This window comes from Acanthaster planci, linkage group LG16 (assembly GCF_054643075.1).
Source record: "Acanthaster planci isolate LZ-2023a linkage group LG16, COTS_SCS, whole genome shotgun sequence".
In the NCBI taxonomy this organism is placed as follows: Eukaryota; Metazoa; Echinodermata; class Asteroidea; order Valvatida; family Acanthasteridae; genus Acanthaster; species Acanthaster planci.
The window spans coordinates 11,621,704-11,639,467 of record NC_141792.1 but is presented as its reverse complement, the minus strand read 5'-3'; the positions used below and the strand labels follow the sequence as shown (position 1 = coordinate 11,639,467).

The window sequence follows — 17,764 nt, the reverse complement described above, 5'->3', positions numbered from 1 at the left end:
GCATGTACATATGGTATAGTTATCTATTGGGTACATGTGTACATGTATGTACACTTTAGTACATGTGCATATATGCTTGACGTCTCCGAAAATTGGCATTGCAGTAAAACATTTTGTGTGATTTCTCGAGATAATTTGGTATTACTCATCATAGAAAAGTGTATAATGCACAGTGCGGAATGTGCTTGGGGGGTGAAATCCATGAGGGGTATATCTTAGGACGCTAGTGAGGTAACGATGATATCGACAGTCCCTTAGCAAAACACCGAAGGGAAACGAGACACCCGTAACAGACAGGTATCAAGTGGTTCCGAGGGCCTCCGGATTGCTTTCAAATTTGAAGTCGTTTGAGATGTTTTGGGGGCCTCATCATCTTGTTACTTGACGGCATGGCAGATGCCTTCCGCTCCAAGTGTTGAATACCGCCTGAGCACCCGGGGGACATTTATTACAGTTGAACGGAGGCAGGGTGGTGTTCGCCACCGTATGTGTGCCAGCAGAGAGGGTGCTGTTCAGGACCACAACATGCGACGGAAGTATCCTGTCCTTTGTTGACATTAAAATTTTCCAATCTCTCCGCCGAGTGGGCGCTTGGGTACATGTACTTAATGCAAGTCCAATTTTTCCCCTCTCTGCTTGTGATCGATGTGCCGCCATGCACTGTGTATTTGTGTCCACGTACCCACGCATATACATGTAGGCAGTTCCGGAATCTGATTCAAAATGAAGTTCACGGCATTTGTCAGTATCATCTTGGACCCATGGGGTTTTGGGGGAGACCGTGTAATTATCGTCACCAGGTTATTGACTCGCAGAGCGGAATGGAGGAACCGAGAATGTTGTCGATTTGCAGAATCCTGGTTCGGCTGGACAACTTAGGCATCTCAAAAGAAATAACATAATCAAGATAAGACCTTGCAAAAATAAGTCTTGACAAAAAATTTACTGTTAAACTTTGCAGTTACCTGTAAGATATTCTGCAGTTGGTGTTTTTATCGAAAAATGCTCCAAGCAGGTCTTCATATGAAAGTAATTGGAGAAAACAAATTGTGTATCAAATTGTAGCCTGCGTGACTGCTACAGCACGTTTATAGGTTGAAATGAGCAAATTATCTTTAATGCTATGCACGTGGGATTGTACATGTACTGGTACAAATAATTATTTGCTATTTGGATATTAGAGCGATTAATGAGCAGTATCTACGGAAATGAATAACATTTACATCTGGTGCAGTTCCCTAGTTCGTCGTTATCAACCATCTGAGAGAAAAAAAACCTCTTAAGTGCACGGTCGGCATCGCATCCCGTTCGTGAGCACATTGCGTCTGTAATTTTGCACTTTGAAAATGTTGACGGCCCTTCCTGCCTGAAACCGGGACTCGCTGTATAATAAACCGCTGTCGTGATTGATGAGGACAGAGAGAGGGAGGCTGCCGCTCCGTACATGGCTACGGGCGTTCTTGACTTCCCGCCTCCTGCAGGATGTTTGAAGGATAATACCCATCGTTTGAGAGCAATACGAATCAGCCGGAGTTTATCTTGTCAGTTGGCTCTGTAGAGACAACTCGGTCTCTTAGCAGGACGTGTTTCCTCAGAGGTCAAGTGACGTCATGAGAAACAGAGTTAAGAGGTCCTCACTGTAAACAGAGATGAGAATAGGAAACTCTTCAATGTGGACCCAACATCGGAGAGATACTTGCACTAGTAATTACAACAAACTAAACTATTTTCAGTGATTGTCACTGAGCAAGTGTGCCGAAGAGTGTTTTCTGCTTGCCAGCTCTGTGACGTTTAGATCGGGTTGTGTGTGTGAGTTTGTTTCTGCATTCAATTGGGGACCCCGAAAAATAGAGGACAATAAGGTCCCCGGTTGACAGGGGGTCCCTGATTGACAACTGTGTACAAAACATACGGATGGTCTTCTAAAAAAGTACGAACAAAAGAGGAACAATAGGGGGTCCCCAGTTGCAGGCAAAAACACACTTGGGTGTACATGTACTGTATGCCAGTTTGAATAACTGCATATGAGCCCATACGCACTGCAGTGTGCTTACCGGTGCTCTGTGCAGTGATTTGTGTCTTTTATTTTTAATTATCAAGATGTATTTTTGCGTTGGGGAGATGTTAATTATATATAACATATAACAGTCCCACCCGAGTAAGCTTGTGAGGTTTTTTTTTCGCAAGCTCTCGGACAAGCACTGAGCATACAGTGCTTATTATTAATATACGTTGGGTAAGGGCAAACCTGTTATATATTTTTAATTAGTTTTGGTAACGTGGTGGGTGTTTTGACAGTTTTGAGCAGAACGTTGTAAATGCCAGGCCCCTAAAGCACATGGGAAAGATAAAGAGAAAAAAGACAACATGATCAAGAAAAATCAAATTCGTGTCCAAGGGACACTTGTAATGTGATTGACTGTGACGTTAAAGCATTCAATTGTTTTCCAAAGAAATTACATAAATTTACATGTGCAGTTCACTCGTGTTCGTCAGGTGCATATACTATGTATGTGTAGGCCTACATGTACGTGTACCAGTATATGTGTGTGTGTTCACAGCAGTGCGCTTGTACATGGGGTACCGGAACAATGGAAGGTACCCCACAAGGCCAGTTTTGATCCTTGGGGGGTACCAAAGTGGTAACTCAAGAACCACAAGAATTTCACGAAATAGATATTTCAAATTTACTCAAAAAGGAGGAATTTTGAAGTGCCATTCATTGTCGCAAATTGAAGTGTTTTATATGAAGGACTTACGGTCGAAACGTCAACCCAGGAAACTGAATTTGGTTGAAATGGCAGTGATTTGAAATTTTTTCCGTGTTGTGTGGGAGTTTTGTACACGAGAACAAAGGAAATACCCCACAAGAATACACATGTAAGGGAGTGTGAGTTGTGAGGGTGAAATACCTGAATGATTTTGCTTCTCTCGCCACTTGACAATGCGAGGAGGGAAGTGGTTTTTCCTGACTTGCCAAAATTTTGCCCAATAAGCAGCATTCTCTTGATTGTACAGTACACATTAGCATTATGTGTACAGTTAGCATGACCACAAACATGTCCGCGTATTCTGAGTTCATTACTTATCAGTGATAATCCACCTCCATTTGTCAGTTCGTAATACCTTTTCGGGGCAAACGTCTCAATTCGACTTTGCCAGGATCGAAGAAAAGGTCAGTCCTCGCTGCCCTAGATGTATGAGCTATCTTCGGATTTTAATCACCATGATTGCCATGCCGATGGTGATACCGTCCACTGACTTCCCTCTCACATCTACTTAGGGCCTCCCTTCATGATCTCAAAGAACCTCCTTTAACCAACTCCAAGGCAAATAGTCACCCATCCCTCCTACCCGATCCTCAAAATCCAGTAACTTTCAATATTTTCTCATCAGGTCCGGAATGGTTCGCCAAATTTAACTCCCCCCACAGTGATAGATATCATATGAGACATCTTGACAAATGGGAACGTTTTGTGTGAGGAGGAGGGTTGCAATTTTATTTTTTTTTCAACGGAAGCCCTGGGGGAAAGCCGTGATGAATTTAAAGTTTAATTTTGAGCTTCACTTTCAGTAAGGCCCTATAATTTCCTTGCAAATGTGTCAGAACAGCGGTGGTGTTGTTACCGCGGCGTTCTGTAATTTATCAGGAAGCGCCTCCCTGCTCTGGGAATCGAATGAAACTTTAAAAATAGTGACAGGTTGTGGTTGCGACTTTGAGCCATCCTCCATGTAGCTTGGGTTGGTGTGCTTCCGTTGTGAGCACTCGAGAGTGCAGTATGCTGAAATGTGACTCCATAGTTAGTGTTATTTGTTGACTTTTGTGTGTTTTGTCTAACAGCGTGAGAGCATTGTAGGAATTGGAGAGCCATTAGCAAAATTGTAGAGAAACGTTAACACATCCTCAAAAACAATCGTTAATTTTTTTTATTGAGAAATGTTTCCAGTCACGTTTGAAAAGAAATTTGTCTGATTTGAAAACAAATGTATTCTATTTTGTTTAGTTACTTTTCATGTCTGCGTTGGACAAATAAATTTCCCTGATTATGATTTTGATCACTGTTATAAAAAAACAGTGCGGAGAGCTTCTTCACATGAAGTTTTTGGTGCACACGTCAGCTTGCTTTGCATGGTCGCTTTTTATATGTACATGTAAACAAGCCATCCCACGAAATGAACAATATACATAATACACCATCTACCTTGTTGAAATTTTACACTGTAATTAAATTGGCATTCAAGTGACCTTTTTCATTATTTCGTTTCACAGATGCCTCATAAATTTAAGATGGTGATGAAATACGAGATGCTGCATGTAACTGCATAGCCATTTTGTACATGTGCACGTATGTCTCATCCGCATTTTGGCGCACACAGAAATTCATATTGACAATGGAGTCGCTGACTTGTCACAATACAACCTCAGCCTCTAGACTGTTATGAATAATCATGAGCTACAGGGGGGATAAAAAAGAGAGAGTTGAGGCTTGAATAGGGAAATGTGCATGTTCTGGGGCCCCCAGTGGCTTTGGCGATGGCCCTGCTGTGAATGTGCCCTGCATAAATTTTGTCGCCTCACGGGGCCTCGCGTAGGAAGGCGAGACAGAATGAGTCATTGCAACACTGTATGCTAGTGAGCATTGCTCATCCAGTCACATCAGGGGTGAAGGGGGGTCTTTGTTCATGAATCATGCATGAGTGTGGCCACCGAACCTGCATTATATGCAGAGTGGCAGCATTTAATATGCTGAATGGGCACAGTGTAAGTTCAAAATGCATGCTGCGCACTTGAATTTTACAGAGTGATGAAGAGCACCATGAATAATTGATGAGGAGTGGCCATTGAACTAGTACACCAATTGAATCTTGCAATTTCTTTTTTTTTTTTATTGTATGCTGGCTTTTGTGTTTAAACAAATTTGGAAAAATGGGTTTTTAAGTAGATGTACATGTAGTTATTGCACTGAAACTCAACAGACAAATTTTATTAGAGCTCAGTGAGTTTGCACGTTGGCGATCACCATTGGTACATAAGAAATGTTTTCTGTTAACTGCAAAGAGAAATCAAATTTCTCCTGACGCATCCATTTACATTTTGATTTCCATCTCAGAAGCCTGTGACGGTTTAAAACTTCATTGCAGTCTGTCTCCTTCCCCCTCCCTATCTGTGACAAACAAACCCACTGGATGGGGTGAAATTCAATTTGGACATTCAGTTCACTGAAAATTGTGTAATCACGCTAACAGCCGAGCTGTCTGAATCCCATCCTGCCAATCCAGTCCCTATGACTGATGTGGAAGTTGCTCTTGGTCATTTGTATTGAGAACTACAATGTACATGTACATGTACAACATAATCACTGTCATGTACATGTACTTGATGTACACCTGTAGGTACATGTACATGATACCATGATCATACCGTCATACTTACGTGTACATGTAGATGTACATGTACACAGTGTCGTGCAAAGTGAAGTCTCCCGCTTTACATGTTCGATTTCAGTGGTATTATGATCTTCACATCGTTGCAAACATGTATACGCGCGCACATACATACATGTACATGCAGTTCGTATGTGTTGCTGAGTGTACTGTGCGCCTATAGTGTTTCATGTGCATGTTTGCGGCATTTCCGAAAGTTGAAGTCTCTCCACAGATGAGGGATTTTCCGTGTGGCGAGGTTTCTAGAGGGAGACTGGAAACATTTTGGTTGTTCTTTGTGTGGTCCTTTTTGTCCAACTCTGATACCATTTTGGGGGGTGAAAGGTTGCTCTTTTAAAGACCTTTTGGGAAAGAGCGGCGTTCATTTTACCTGAACGTGTACGTGCACCACTCGCTTTGAACATAATTTTTTTGCAAAAAGTGCCAGTTGGCCCTGCATGTATTTGGTACGCATGTACCTTGCAGGTACGTGTATCTTTGTGAACATCCAGTGTTTTCCCCCAAGATACCAGTGCATACGTGGGTAATTCCAGAAATTAAGGGTCCATTTTTTTTTTCGTGTCCCTGTCACGTCTGACATATAATTTTGTAAGTTCAGAACACATTTTCTAATTTCCAAGAGTGATGAATTAATGCAAATTACCTGCCAAACAAATAGTAATAGTTTGAAATCAATTCCGGTGATGTTTCCACATCAAATAAGAAAGGTCAGATGTAACAGGGGGTCGGGGGACACAAAAGTGTCACACTTTTGGACCCCTAATTTCTGGAATTACCCACGTGCACATGTATATTGGCTTTCTCTTGTAGGTAAGATTACTACATGTACATGTAGTTTAGAATTGTTAGTACATAGTTGTATCAGAAGAAGAGGAATTTTACCGCAGTCTTTCACTTCTTAAGGCTGCCGGTAGTTTATGCTTTCTTGCGAATGCTTACTAGAAAAAAATGGTGACATCAGTGGCATTCATGGTGTCATGGTGTCATTCACCACTTCTCCAACGTGACAGCCTCGCTGGCAAATGTGTGTGAATTCGAAATGGCAAACAGGCCCAAGCACTGAACCGAACAACATGGTGACGGCCATTCCCAGAACCTTTTTGCGTCCCACCAAGATCAGGAAAACTTGTCAGCCGGCCAAATTTTGTGGAATTTAGGGAAGCAAAATATGTACCGGTCGAAAGTGAATGTTTGGAAGGCCATGGGATCCTGTAGATGTGCGTCACCGTAGATTGTGGCCACTCTCCCCACCCCCCCTTTAGGGTTTGCCACTTTGGTGCAAGTCGGACCATCACAAATAAATTATTCCAGTGCACGGCAGCCTGAACAATTTTCCCGGCAACTGCTAGCCAAGCTTTGAATCTAATCCAATAAAAAAAAAATCCTGAGACAGTCTCCAGAACTTAAGGAAGAGAGAAAAAAATGGCCGTCGATGTCTGTAAACAGATTGCTTTGCTTTCCTCTCTTCGTCTGCTTCCTCTACAGGAAGGCATAACATGTTTTTCGGGGGGCTGACCTCTAACTTCCCAGTAGGTGGTTGTCTAGTTTTGAAATGTCGAACAAGAGATGTGCACAGGCTTAGAAGTCAGTTTACATCAGTCCTGTTTGTCTCGCAGCCTAATGAAATGTGAAATGTGTTTCTTGTTTTTGTAGGGTTTTTTTTCTCCAGCGCGATTGTTAGTGACAGAAATTTACATTTTGGAATAGAATATAATTTGAAAATACATCTAAAGGATTTAAATGGAAGGAGGAAAATGTATTTCTTATGCAGAAAACTTGTGTTTACTTTGTAGTTCATTTTATGTACATGTAATACGTATTTGAAATTCAAAAGATCCAGTATTCAGCTACACGTTCATGTGTACATGTACATGCATCATACCTGTACATGGACATGCATGTACTCACATGAATCTACATCTGTCAGTTTTATTTTGATATTTAAGTTTTCCACATGGTTAAAAAAAAGGAAACAAATCTTAAAGCTCAAGTACTGGCATGCTGGTGTTACTGATTGTATACATGTTTGAGCAGGTAGCCTGTTGGAATGCAATGTATCTATCCTGAAACAGTTGGTGAATCTTGTAAATCGAGAGCAGCTTTGAGTTATCGCGCGGTTACTTCCTCAAGGGTCTGAATTTTAGCTTTCCTTGGCCTTCAAAAGGGGGAAATTATCCTGCTTTTGTGATTCATTTTGTGGAACCTGCTCCAGGCGAAAGCGTCAGGGGTTTGGATAAGAGTAGAGTGAGCATCATGCGAGAGCAGAAATGCAAGGAGGGGCTTGTCTCACTTGGGCTTAAGTCGACAGCAGGAGGATTCATCGGATGATTCACAATGCAACGGGAGCTGGAGCCCTGTTGTCAGGAGATATCCCCCTCGTTCCAGCTCTCTTTCTCTCGTGCCCAGAGGGGAGGAACTTTCATCAACCCGATGCTCGGACTGCTCCACAATGTGTACATGTGCCATGCAGCATGAGCAGAGCGGGTTGGCAATCTCCGGCATCCATCTCCCATCGGATAGTAACTGCATCTTTCTCTCTCTTTTGTCGTTCTGCCTTTCTCGCTCAGCTGCTCAGTGCACTGCACGAGTCAGGCAGGGCTTGGCATCCGTCGCGAGCACTGCATGAATGAGAGCAGCGCTGATGAGCCGATATGGCGAACCATCAGAAGGGGAGATAGTGTCAAAGTCATTTAGAGGCTTGTACATGTAGGAATGAAACCATTTGCAGGAATTCATGCATGTACATGTATGTAATTCAGTTCCCACAGAAAAAGCCCTCAGATTGTAATAAGGGATGTACAATACAGTCAATTGAGTGCTCTTTATCAGAGAGCAGAGGAAGTCTTTATATAATAACTGCTTCAGGAATTCTTATGGTTTTTATGATTTAACACCATCCTTTTTCCTGCAGCTCCATAAATTAAGTTTCTAAACATCACTCATTGAACAATTATCCACCAAAGTCTGCTCTCTGAGTGACAACACGACAGCATTTATTCGCAGTGTGAACAAAAACATACATGTACATGTTGCTTTTTTCTAAAGCAGTAAAAAAGAGAATGTGAAACCGTGAAAGGAAGCACGCACATTGCCTTTCTATAGTCAAGCAAGGGGGAAAAAAGGGCAAGTAAATAGCACAAGTACTTCTTTGGAAATACCAACACAATAGCAGTTGAAACCACAAAATGTCAAAAGGTTAACCCGCAGAACGCTTCAACAATACGTCAGACTGGCATCTGGTTCAGCCTCATCACTGTGTATGAAAATGATGATTTGGTACCAGTATCTTAGTCAGGCACAACGTCCATCCCGAGCGTGGCCCTGCCTTTGCTGTTATAGGAATTGAGTTGTTTTTCACAGCCCTGGTGGATCAGTTGTTGAAGATAAAATACGACTAACAGAAAAATGTTATGCTGTGTTGAAAACTCTTTCTCTATTGCTGGGAATTGTTCATCAGTCAGAGATCTCATGGTTGAATATTGCTGCTTATACTGTTTCAATTTTGTGGGTTTTTTTTGGGGGGGGGTTTGAGAAAGAGGTTGTCTCACAGAATTACTAGTAGGCTGGTCGGTCATTAGGGTGAGGTAGGCATCTTAAGGGCAACTGTAGTCGGTATGATTATTTTTCTCCCCCTTTGCTTTGCGACGTTGGGTTCATAGTCACGTTCGCTTGTTAGGGCCTAAATGCAGACATGCCAGGGCAGCAAATCTGATACTGTCAGCGTTGGTCGGCCGCCCCGGAATTCACTCCGTGGAGTTGGCAGTCTGATGGATGCAGAGAAGCCATTTTTTCCTGTCTCTTTTCTTCTCCCGTGGCACGGCTTCAACGGGGTGCTGTTCAGATTCCTCTGAAAATAAAAGACACTGCAGGTGTAGCTTTGATTTGAACCAGGTATGGACTTGCTAGGCTTTGTAAGTTCGAACAAATCGTAACTTGTGTAAGACGACAGTCAGCTCCAGGCCATTAACATTTCCGAATTGCTTTTATATACTCCTACATGTCGTTATATGTACATTGTACATGTACGTGTGTTGTTACAGTATCCATAGCAGAAGAATGGGTGCACTTCCACAACCATCTTCATTGCTAGCCACGCCAAATTATTCAATTCCAAGAATGTCATCAGGAGCACGGTGTTTTGAAAAGACGAGTTTAATTTTGAGGCGGGGGTTCAGCTTGATTCAAAGTACCCCGTTGACGAATACCCCATTGATAGTCGAAACTTGCAATTCGTGAAATCAAGTGAATGTGACTACCGAATTGTTCCCCGAAGATGACATAATGGTGGAAACAGACTGCGTCATTCAAAGACACCCGTGTACTGAAGTTTCTTGAGTGTAGAGCCAGATATTATTTGCATGCTTTAATGAAGACAGTCGCTGTAAAAATATTAACTGATCAGGGACAAAGACATTAAACACAAATTGCCACCAAATCGCTGGCACTTTGCTTCAGTTCAAGTATGCTTGAACTTTAAATGGCTCTGGTTTCTGTCAAGCCTGGTTGCAGTTGTCATGCCTGTCTCCTATGGGCAAGTGTCTATACAAATTCCATGAAGCAGTCATTTTTTTTCTGTTGTCACTTTTATTTCATGGTCATGCCAGTCTTCGGCAAGTTTCGATCGTGGTCTCCTCAAGAGTATGCCGCTGGACCTCATGAATGATTATTTGCAGATGAGCGCCTGGTGAGGTCCCATTGTTGTTTTGTCTACCGGTCGCCGGACTAGTACCCGCTCCAGTGTGACAACCTTGCAGGAGACGTGACCGCTGGCAAGCGAGAATTGGCATGCATGTATTGTTGCCCGAGAACATGAAAGGAATAATGCCAGTCGTTGGCAAATTACAGCCGTTGTGAACTACACGTTGGCTCTACAGCTATGCAGCTCCATTGTCGGATTTAAATGAAGATACTCATGGTCCTATTTGTACATGTATCAGAAATGGTACAAGCTTCCCTTTGCATGTACCAAACACATGATGACTAGTGATGACATGTACAGATAGCTGTGACTATATTGTACATGTACAAACGTGCCAGCTTTGCGTACATGTACATGTTCAAAGAGTACACATTCGTGTGCACAAGCCACACAAGTGTACATGTACACATGGCCTGTTCTTCATTTTGCTGGACAGTTTTTCCCTTCGCTCTTTTGTGAAAGTAATGCCGATGCTGAGAAATGTTGAATATTTTGGGTCAGGGTTTGTCAGGCATGCCTTGCGTATGTAGCAGCATGTATCACAAGAAGCTCTGCCGAAACATGACTCGTGTTTGTCACTGCAAATAACATCAGCAGACTCGCCGGCATACGTTCAATGTACGTGTTGCAGTACATCCTACATCATAGCATGGTGGACAGCATACCGGGTATATTCCGATAATCAATGGCGCTGTTCTATGCAGTGAGCTTCACTGCAGGTATTACATAAACAGGTGTTTATTCCGTGCTCTGTTGAAGTGATATCACCAATTGGTATTGAGAAGTGCGTTCAAAATATTCTCAACTGCAAGGCCATTCAATTACTAGCTTGTCTCTGGTTTTGAATTCCCAGCACTCAGCAATTAACGTGTCTACGGTTGCAATCCCCATGCAACATCAGGGTTTTGTATCCAGAAATACTTTCAACTCTCAGTTCACAGGGTGATTTGGAAGTAGAAATAAATTTTAACCCTACACCTGCCTTTCATTAATGGCGCCTCCTTGTGTGACATGCACTTTTCTCTCCCCACTCCCACCTTCCTCATCACCAGGTAGTTGTCGTAGTTGAGCCCTCCTATCGCAGCAAGGTCACCCATCGATTATTTAACACAGCTGGCTAATTGGCCGCCAGTGCCAAGTTCAAGCTGTCTTGTGATTATTGTGACTGGATCCCCCATCCAGAACACAGATAATTAATCTGCAACATCTTTTTTTTTGTTATTCTTTATAACAGATGTTTCAAAATGCATGCAGTGGATTTTATTTCATTTGAATAGGAATTTACGTCGTACATGTGAACAGAATTTTTAGTTTATTTTTCTCAATTGCAACATCGACATGTATGCTAATGATTCTGTTGAATGGTTATGTTTCGACCTATCATTGTATCTCATATATTATTTCGATTTCAACTTTAACTGTTACATTTTTACTAATTACATGTAATTTCAATTTTTAATCGTTATATAATTGCTCAGCAATCTAAGGTCATTTTTATGGAGGGCGCTTTATAAAAATTCTGTACTATTATTGTTTTACCGGGATTTCAATGAAAATTGGAATATGGCTTTCCCAAAATGTATCAGTTTATATGCACTGTACGTACAGACCTTCCCTAGTATATAATGTACATGAACGACAGGTGATACTAGGATATGTATAGAGGGATTTCACATTAGCGCCGTCTGCGCATATCTGCATCGAAACCGAAGGTCTCTGTGTTGAACTTCCTCGCGCGCGCCCGCGGAGTCCACACAGTACATGGAGTATCTGGTTCGTAAGTGTGACGCCACTTCAGTTTAAACCACGCCCACTGCACAAGATACACGACCATCGCAGGTACGTTAGTTCGCGGTCAATTGTCGTTATTTTTTCTTTTGATTTAACATGTGGAGTCATCCTGAAAGACTCTTCCACAAAACTTTTCAGCCTGAAAAGTCTGAATTTAACATACCTTTATGTATTTTGTGTCTTGACTCCTTACTTTCAATCGTCTGATCGTATTAGGAATTGAAGCCGACACATACAGCCTTGTTTCCAAACGCGGAAATGCGCAGATCGAGGCTAAAAGCGTCGTATTGGGATCCCTCTATTGCGTACATGTGCACATAGATACGTGTAAATGTACTGCATATTAAGTTAGCAGTGCACTCAATGTAGACGTCTTTAACCACTTGACCACCGAGCTCGCTGAGGTTGTTTGGCCAGTTCAGAAATTTAGAACAGCCAGGGAAATGTGGCTTGTGGGAGTTAAGGAGAAAAAGAATCCCATTTTACTGAGTGTAAATGTTTGCATGAGAAAGGTAATGGATAGACGTGCGCAGTGCACGCAACCGTACGTGTAGTTCTCTCGAGTTTATGAGAGTGTGGTTGTCTGCAGGTGGAGAACCTTTTAACTCATGGTTTAATTGGATGGGATCACTTGTCACTCCATCAGCTTGGTGGTGCTACGGAGGGGGGGGCCGTGTGGCGAACGGTGCGGGTTACCAATGAGAGTGGATGAAGAGAGTGGACAGGCCAACCAAAATTTTACGAACATGTTTTTGAGGGAAATTTTGTTGCGCGGTAGGTGCGTTGTGATTGTCGCTAGGAGGGACAGGAAGCTTGCAAACAGCTGGATCCCAAAATTGGACCTGATGACAGTGATGGATTTTTTTTTTATTTCCTTTTCATTGGTTCGGGGAGAGAGATTAAAGACACATGCACTGAAATAGTATTGTTGATGATTCCGAAAAGCAAGTCTATCTGGAAGTTGAAACTTGAATTTAGTCATTTTAAAAAAAAGCAATGAGACTAGTGATGTTTGCTTGAATACTGTTACAAAGTACAGGTATAAGTCCAGAAATGTGATGGGACTATGTTAATCAGTTGTGAACAATAATACTGGGCTATATTCAGTTTGTTCACCCATTGAATTCATTGCATGACAAAATGCCATTTCTATGGCAACTTTGATTTTAGTCACTAATTACGGAAATCATATACATGCACTTGTTTCAGACAAGGGACTAGCAGGCTGTACTGAACATCTTTATCAATGATGCTTGAATTTTGTGGGTTTTCAGTCAGGTCCTCTTGTGGATTCTTTTTTTTTTAAAATAAAAAACAAACGAAAGAAGACAAACATCATCTAACTCCAATGCTTCAGATAAAAAGTACCTCTAGATTTCCAGATGAATAGAAAGAGAAACTTGCCAAAATTTACGGTTGACCAGGGGAGGGATATGGGCCAGTCTGTATTACTAAACCGTCTCAAAATATTAGGCATTTTATCCCCGGTGTGGGAGCACCGGTACACGCTCTGTCAATAATTGGCCACTCAACATGTCACCAGAGCATTGTAATCTAGCCCACCAAATTGAAGTGACAGTTTGGAAAGGTAGTCTTTGCCCATGCACACAGCTGAGTCGTCTTCAGGAAGAGACAAGCTATGCCTCCCTGTTACAAGTGGAATGATGCTTTTTTCCTTCAGATTCATCCTCCATAGAATTCATAATAGCCGTTGCCCACATCCAGGCTAATGGACCTTGTGAGAGCCGGAGATATTTTTCCCCCTCCGGCGAACCCTTTGCCCAGTGATTTAATTCTGATCCAAAGTGCAGCTTTAAAAACACGTTTTCAGAAGAATTCCTCTTTTTGAAGACGTCGTCGTTTTGATACTTGTGCATTGTGCAGGCAACCAGAAACTGTTTTGCCTGCACTCGAGGGAGTTAGTTTTAACCACTTCCTGCCGGGGAGCCCGGTTTCGGGCACCGTGTGTTTATATGCGTGGCTGGGGTCTCCGAAATCGGACAAAGGGAACTGGTCCTTGTAACAAAAGACTGTACTCGGAACAAAAGACCAGGCTGCTGGGCATTAGCGACATTTTTTCACTCTCAATAGTGGAGATAATGCAGCCTTGTTTTGAAATAATATACCGCGGCTTGGGGCATTTAGTGTGAGCGAATTACCATCAGGGACAAAAGGGCTCCACTACCGCAGCGATGAGCCACACAGCACCACTGCAAGCTAATCTAGCCCCTATTGAAAAGAGGTCAGCAGTGCACTGTGCCAGGTTCGTGAACAAAAGAAAGTTACATACCGCACAATCTGGGCTCTTTTTACAAGGCTGCAGGCCTGGCTGAAACACTCTGGCGTCAATAGATTTTGTCCGTCAGACTAGAGTGGCCACCAGACAGTAATTCATATGGGTGTAAATGTCCATTAATTGAAATGATGAGTTTTTGAAGACTCTTGAAAACTGAAAATCTTGAAAAAGTCCCGATTATGTGCACTGCATTTTTTCAAACCACCCGGCAGCAAGTGGTTAATACTTACAAGCTTGATAGTTATTTGGAAAACTAAGTTATTGATTTTTAATATTACTTCAAGTTCAGATTTGAAAGTTGAACTTGCACTTAACTTGCACTTCCAACAAAAAATTAACAAAAATACAGCAAAAGCAGAACTTTCTGGTTGACAAATGTAATGACAAACCTGTGCTGGTTGAGGTTGTGACATTCCATATTGCCTCCCACCTATACCTTGACGTCAGACAGAATTCAAGCCAGGCCTGGTCCACAGATTGTGTACCTTCCAGAGAATTGGAATAAAAATGAGACCCAGATGGGCTGTAAATGCTTGACAAGTGCAGGGGGAAGGGTAAGGAAAAATGAAGGAATGGGAAATCTGACCCTGGAGGTAATGAGTCCAAGCCTGTGTCAATTCAGGACACCACGCTGTTTGGGAGTCACCAAGGCTGTGGGCCCGTGAAGTGTCACGTGCGGGACATGCACAGTTCCTGGCAGCGGAAATTTCAGGGGGGAGGGATTTGAAAGTACACAAGCAATTAAAGGGACAAGGTTCGTTGCCCAAGATTATGGACTTGAATCTTGACATGATCCCAGTGGCCAGCTGTTATTGATCTAAGAGGTTAAGGCAGTTTTCTTGCAATTTGGTTGCCTTGAGTCACTCATTAAGCTACTTCATTTACTAGTTCAGTCCTTGTTCAGAACAGACTCACAGCTCTCTGCTGTTTTTGTCACGTTCTCTTCAACTCTGCCTCAAAATAATCCCAAGAATGTGACCAAGTCTCCACATGTCCTTAATGGAAATTGCTAGGAAATTTCATCGCCATGACAACCACCTTGCTGCCATGAAGAAATCGATCTCAGATGTGATTTGTTGAAATTGAAGTCTTTCACATGCTGTTTGAATAAAAAGATGGAATTCCTCATTAAATTCGATTCAGGTGCTTGCTGGAGTCGCTAACATGAGTATTGTATCAGATCCCATAGAATTTTATGCTGTACACATGTACAGAATGGATTTGATATATGTTAACTGATGGGTTAAGCGTTGGATAAAGTTTCACACTGGACAGAAGGAAGATAGGGTAAATGATCAAATTCTGTTCGAATTTCAGTTTGTTTCTGCTGAATCACCATCATGAATTTGAGATTTTTTCTGAGTTGCTGAGTGAGTGGTTCATACAGCAACAAATTAACACCCACTTAAGGGTTCAAACCCAACATACCTCTACAAGTGCCAGCCTCTCAACTGCTAAACCATCCAGCTTAGCCATTGGTGTTGGCTGGTTAGATCCATGTCACAGTCTGAGATTAAAATTTGTCATCCTTTGTCTTTCAGGCCGTATCTCAACCACCAAGGCCCTTGATGCTGAGATTCAGTCACGCTACCTCTTCAATGTTGTTGCGTATGACTGCGGAGGCCGGAGCAGTGAGCCGGTCCCCGTGACAATCACCGTCAGCAAACTGTGCTCTCCTGGATGGAAAGGTAGGGAACCAGTCGCTGTCTCTCTGATTAAAAGTAAGGAACCAATGAATCTCTGATCTGAATGTTGGAAGACCAGTCATTCTTCGGTGGTTGTAACTAGATAGGAATTGCGTTCATTCCCACTTTGAACATGAAACTTGCGACTTTTTTTTGAGCAGGTGTTCCAAGACGCATTGAGTACAGCCCAGGCTCCGGGGTGCAGCCCCTAGCTCCTATGATGCACTTGGAGACCTGCACCCAGCCCAACTGCACCACCAGCGAGGTCATCACAACAGTCAAGCTCCAGACCAGACACATCGGCTTCGGCTGCGATCGTGAAACCTACTCGGCCGATTCACAGCGAAAACTCTGCGGTGAGTTAACCTAGGGGAGGGAATTTATGAGCCGTCTGCCTGGGAGGCCATCACAGTGATCTCTGAAAGAGGCAACCATAAAGTGGCCTCTGAAAAATGATGGCCAGCATAGTGGCCTCTGAAAAAAGTGGCCACCAAAGTGGCCTCTGAAAAAAAAGTGGCCTCTGAAAAGGATGGCACCACAGTGGTCACTGGACACAATGGCCACCAAAGTGGCCCTTGAAAATGACCATCCAAGTTAGCCATCCATTAATAGAGCCACAGTTCAAGTATGGTGTAGCATTTGCTTGATTTAGCCTCTCTTCATTTACAGGTTCAGCAGCGGGAAGTTATGATCTCCTCCCCTCCCCAAGCCTGGGCCAGAAGTGGACAGAGGACCTGCTGACTGACGAGGGCCACGACAGCGAGCAGATCTACGAGTTTGACGGGGAGGAGAGCGCCGTCATCATTCCCGAGAAGTATGCCCCGTCCAACCTGACCTACCGCTTCAGTATCTCCTACTGGATGAAGCACGGTGAGACGGAGGGGCTGAATAAGGAGCACATTCTCTGCAGCTCCGACAGCGAAGGTGAGTCGTGGTCTTTAAGATGATAATTTCACATTTGTTTTAACAGTTGGCCTGAGCACTTTCCTTACTACAGCACAAATCTGGCCCGATAATACACTTGATCGTGACGATTAATTGTTAACTCCACTATTTCCATAGAGCTCCTCTGACCAATGAAAACTCATGCACTGCAGAACAATTCACCAGATCAATTGCCTCTCCTAAAACCTGCCTCGTCTATCACCAAAATGTGTCACTTTTGAAAGAAATTGGCCACCTTTTTCACATCTTGGGATTCCTAGTAGTATAAAGTTGGTCTTTGTCTCAAATTTCCTCTCTGATGTGAAACCTTTCTGGAAAGCCCTTATTTGCCCCTTACCCTCTGTCCATCTAACCCTCCCCCAGGCCTGAACCGTCACCACTACGCCGTCTTCATCCACAACTGCCGTCTGGTCCTGCTGCTGCGTCACCAGGACGAGGGCAAGAGTGACGCCTTCTTCCCCACCGAGTTTCGCTGGAAGGTGGATGAGGTCTGCGACAAGCAGTGGCATCGCTACACCTTCAATGTCGATTTCCCCTCGGTATGTCCTCCTTCCCTGTCAGGTCACTGCCCCCCCCCCAATTTTTGGTGGGGATGGGGGGGGGCCTCCTTGGAAAGCTGTGAAAATTAAGCCCTCCTAGATTTGTGAGTGGAAGGTGTGTCGAAGTGTGAACCTTAGAAAGTAATCTCGGAATTTGATGTGGGTAAAGGTTCCAAATTACATCTTGAGTGTCAGTAATGTCGGGCGAATCCAAACAGGACCTTTGAAAGAGACACCTGTGCAAGCAAGATTTGCAGTGCTATTTTCCACTAGATTAAGGGTTATGCTTTCCTTCCTTTGGAACAAGTGTTTTGCCCTCTCGCGTTGAGCTGCACAAAAATTCTCCGATCAGGTTATTTCGCAT

At 43.1% G+C, this 17,764-nt stretch overlaps 1 protein-coding gene across 1 annotated transcript in view; it reads left to right on the top strand.

Moving 5' to 3' along the window:
• Nucleotides 1-17,764, top strand: part of LOC110979196 (calsyntenin-1-like) — a 59,639-nt gene that overhangs the window by 27,317 nt on the left and 14,558 nt on the right. The window contains 4 exon segments of the mRNA XM_022234795.2: nucleotides 15,773-15,919; nucleotides 16,078-16,272; nucleotides 16,586-16,840; nucleotides 17,225-17,400. Coding sequence (XP_022090487.2) covers nucleotides 15,773-15,919; nucleotides 16,078-16,272; nucleotides 16,586-16,840; nucleotides 17,225-17,400 — 773 coding nt within the window.